This window comes from Corvus brachyrhynchos, unplaced genomic scaffold (genome assembly GCF_000691975.1).
Source record: "Corvus brachyrhynchos isolate BGI_N302 unplaced genomic scaffold, ASM69197v1 scaffold617, whole genome shotgun sequence".
NCBI lineage: Eukaryota > Metazoa > Chordata > Aves > Passeriformes > Corvidae > Corvus > Corvus brachyrhynchos.
Window position 1 is genome coordinate 74776 of NW_008239062.1, and position 3100 is coordinate 77875.

The 3100-nt window shown below is 55.8% G+C and overlaps 1 protein-coding gene across 1 annotated transcript in view; it reads left to right on the forward strand.

The window, feature by feature from the left end:
* Positions 1–6: 6 nt before the first annotated feature.
* The window catches only part of SNRNP200 (small nuclear ribonucleoprotein U5 subunit 200), a gene marked incomplete at its 5' end in the record, with an annotated part of 78572 nt that continues 75478 nt past the window's right edge, over positions 7–3100 (forward strand). The window contains 3 exon segments of the mRNA XM_017739196.1: positions 7–200; positions 1477–1648; positions 2715–2907. Of these exon segments, the coding sequence (XP_017594685.1) occupies positions 7–200; positions 1477–1648; positions 2715–2907 (559 nt within the window).

The window sequence follows — 3100 nt, forward strand, 5'->3', positions numbered from 1 at the left end:
CCGTTTCCCCCCCGTTTTCCCGGTTTTTCCCCCCAGAACTCCAACCTCGTGCTCCAAGCTGACCGCTCTCTGATCGACCGGACGCGCCGCGATGAGCCCACGGGGGAGGTGCTGTCCCTGGTGGGGAAGCTCGAGGGGACCCGCATGGGCGACAAGGCCCAGAGGACCAAGCCCCAGATGCAGGAGGAGAGAAGGGCCAAGTGAGCGGGAAAACCGGGAATTCTCGGAGCTCGGGATGGGATGGGGTTGTGGGAGAGGTGGGAGGGCTCGGGGGGGGTTCTGCTTGATGGGTTCTGGGATGGAGTTGGATGCTGGATCCTGGGAAAGCTGCTTTTCCTGGTTCCCAAATTTCCCCAAAAAAGCTGCTTTTCCTGACTTCTCATTTTCCCAGGAAAGCTGCTTTCCCAGGCCCCCAAATTTCCCTGGGAAAGCTGCTTTTCCTGGTTCCCAAATTTCCCTGGGAAGCTGCTTTCCCTGATCCCCAAATTTCCCCAAAAAAGCTGCTTTTCCTGGTTCCTCATTTTCCTTGGGAAAGCTGCTTTCCCTGATCCCCAAATTTCCCAGGAAAGCTGCTTTTCCTGGTTCCCAAATTTCCCCGGGAAAGCTGCTTTTCCTGATCCCCAAATTTCCCAGAAAAGCTGCTTTTCCTTGTGCCCAATATCCCAAAAAAAGCTGCTTTTCCTCATGTCCAATTTCCCAGGAAAGCTGCTTTTCCAGGTCCCCAAATTTCCCAGGAAAGCTGCTTTCCCAGGCCCCAAATTTCCCTGGGAAAGCTGCTTTTCCTTGTCCGAAATTTCCCAGGAAAGCTGCTTTTCCAGGTCCCCAAATTTCCCAGGAAAGCTGCTTTCCCAGGCCCCAAATTTCCCTGGGAAAGCTGCTTTTCCTTGTGCCCTATATCCCAAAAAAAGCTGCTTTTCCTGTTACCCAATTTCCCAGGAACGCTGCTTTTCCTGGTGCCCAGTTCAGGGAATGATTTGGGCTGGAAGGGATTTTAAAGCCTTTGAAACCCATCGAGCTCCCACTGTCCCGGATCCAACCTGGCCTTGGGCACTGCCAGGGATCCAGGGGCGGCCACAGCTGCTCTGCGAACTCTCTGGCAATTCCAGCCCAGCCCCTCCCCACCCTCATTCCTTCCCAAGATCCCATTTCAATCTCCCCTTTCCCACTGGGAAGCCGTTCCCTGTGTCCTGTCCCTCCATGCCTTGTCCCCAGTCCCTCTCCAGCTCTCCCGGAGCCCCTTCAGGCCCTGCGAGGGGCTCTGAGCTCTGTCTGGGACTTTCCCTTCTCCACTTCAAGATTTTGGGAATATTTGGAGGTGGGAAACCCAGAGCCTCTGGACGCAGAGACACTTGGAAAAATGGGCGTGAAAAATGAAAAGAAATGGGTTTTTCTGCTTTAGTTTGGGAAGAAAGGGCCTGGAGAAGAGCGGGATCGGGGCTGTGAGTGCCTCAGGCTCCCGTTTTCCCCTTTTCCCAGGAGGAGGAAGCGGGATGAGGACAGGCACGACATCAATAAGATGAAGGGGTACACGCTGCTCTCCGAGGGCATCGACGAGATGGTCGGCATCATCTACAAACCCAAGACCAAGGAGACCCGGGAGACCTACGAGGTCCTGCTCAGCTTCATCCAGGCCGCCCTGGGGGATCAGGTGAGCCTGGGATCAGCGCTGGGAGATGGGAATGCAGCCCTTGGATGGGGGAATGCAGCCCTGTTATCCCAGCCGGGGTGGGGTTGGGAATTTAAAGAGCAGCCGGTTCCACCTCAGCTTTCTGCTGGATCTGAGGTCCAAAGCCTGTCCAGCCTGGCCTTGGGCACTTCCAGGGATTCCAGGGAGTATCCAGGGTTTGTTGCCAGTATCCCATTTAAAGCAGGATGTGGAATCATGGATGGGTTTGGCTTGGAAGGGACCTAAAAGTTCATCAATTCCCACCATGGCCAGGGACCATCCCAAGGTGCTCCAAGCCCCGTCCAGCCCAGCCTTGGGCACTTCCAGGGATCCAGGGGCAGCCCCAGCTGCTCTGGGAATTCCAGCCCAGCCAGGAATTCCTTCCCATTATCCCATCCAAACCAGGATATAGGATCCTGGAATGGTTGGGGTTGGAAGGGAGGCTAAAACCCATCAAGTCCCACCATGGGCAGGGACACCTCCCACTATCCCAGGATGCTCCAGCCCAGCCTTGGGCACTTCCAGGGATCCAGGGGCATCCAATATTTCTTCCCAAAATCCCATCTAAACCAGGGCATGGAATTGCAGAACGGTTTGGGTTGGAAAGGACCTTAAAGATCCTCTAAATCCAACCTCTGCCACAGGCAGGGACATTTTCCATAGACCAGGATGCTCCAATCCTCATGCAGCCTGACCTTGGGCACTTCCAGGCATCCAGGGGCATCCAATATTTCTTCCCAAAATCCCATCTAAACCAGGACACGGAATGCCAAACCGGTTTAGATTGGAAGGGAACCCTTCAATCCCATCAAACCCCACCACAGCTCATCCCAGACTGCCCCAAACCCCATCCAGCCTGGCCAGGAACCCTTGCAGCGATCCGGGAAGCTCCCATTTCCCTCACGGCCACCACGAGGAGTTGCCCTTCGCTTTCTCCTCCCCGTCGGCGCCGGTTCGGCGCCGTTCCCACGCGGAGCCGCCTTCGGGCGCTCGGAAACCCCCGCGGAGGTTCCGGTTTGGGATTCCCGGGGCGCTGTCCCGTTGGCAGCCGCGGGATATCCTGTGTGGGGCCGCCGACGAGGTGCTGGCCGTGCTGAAGAACGAGAAGCTGCGGGACAAGGAGCGGCGCAAGGAGGTGGAGCTGCTGCTGGGCCAGACGGACGACACGCGCTACCACGTGCTGGTCAACCTGGGCAAGAAGATCACCGACTACGGCGGGGACAAGGACATCCAGAACATGGGTATGGAGTGCCACGGGGGCTGCCGGGTTTGCGGGACTTTTGGGGATTTCTTGGGGATTTTTTGGGATTTGTTGGAGGATTTTTTGGGGATTTTTTGAGGATTTTTTGGGATTTTTGGGGGATTTTTTGGGGATTTTTGGGGGATTTTTTGGGGATTTTTGGAGGATTTTTTGGGGATTTTTTGGGGATTTTT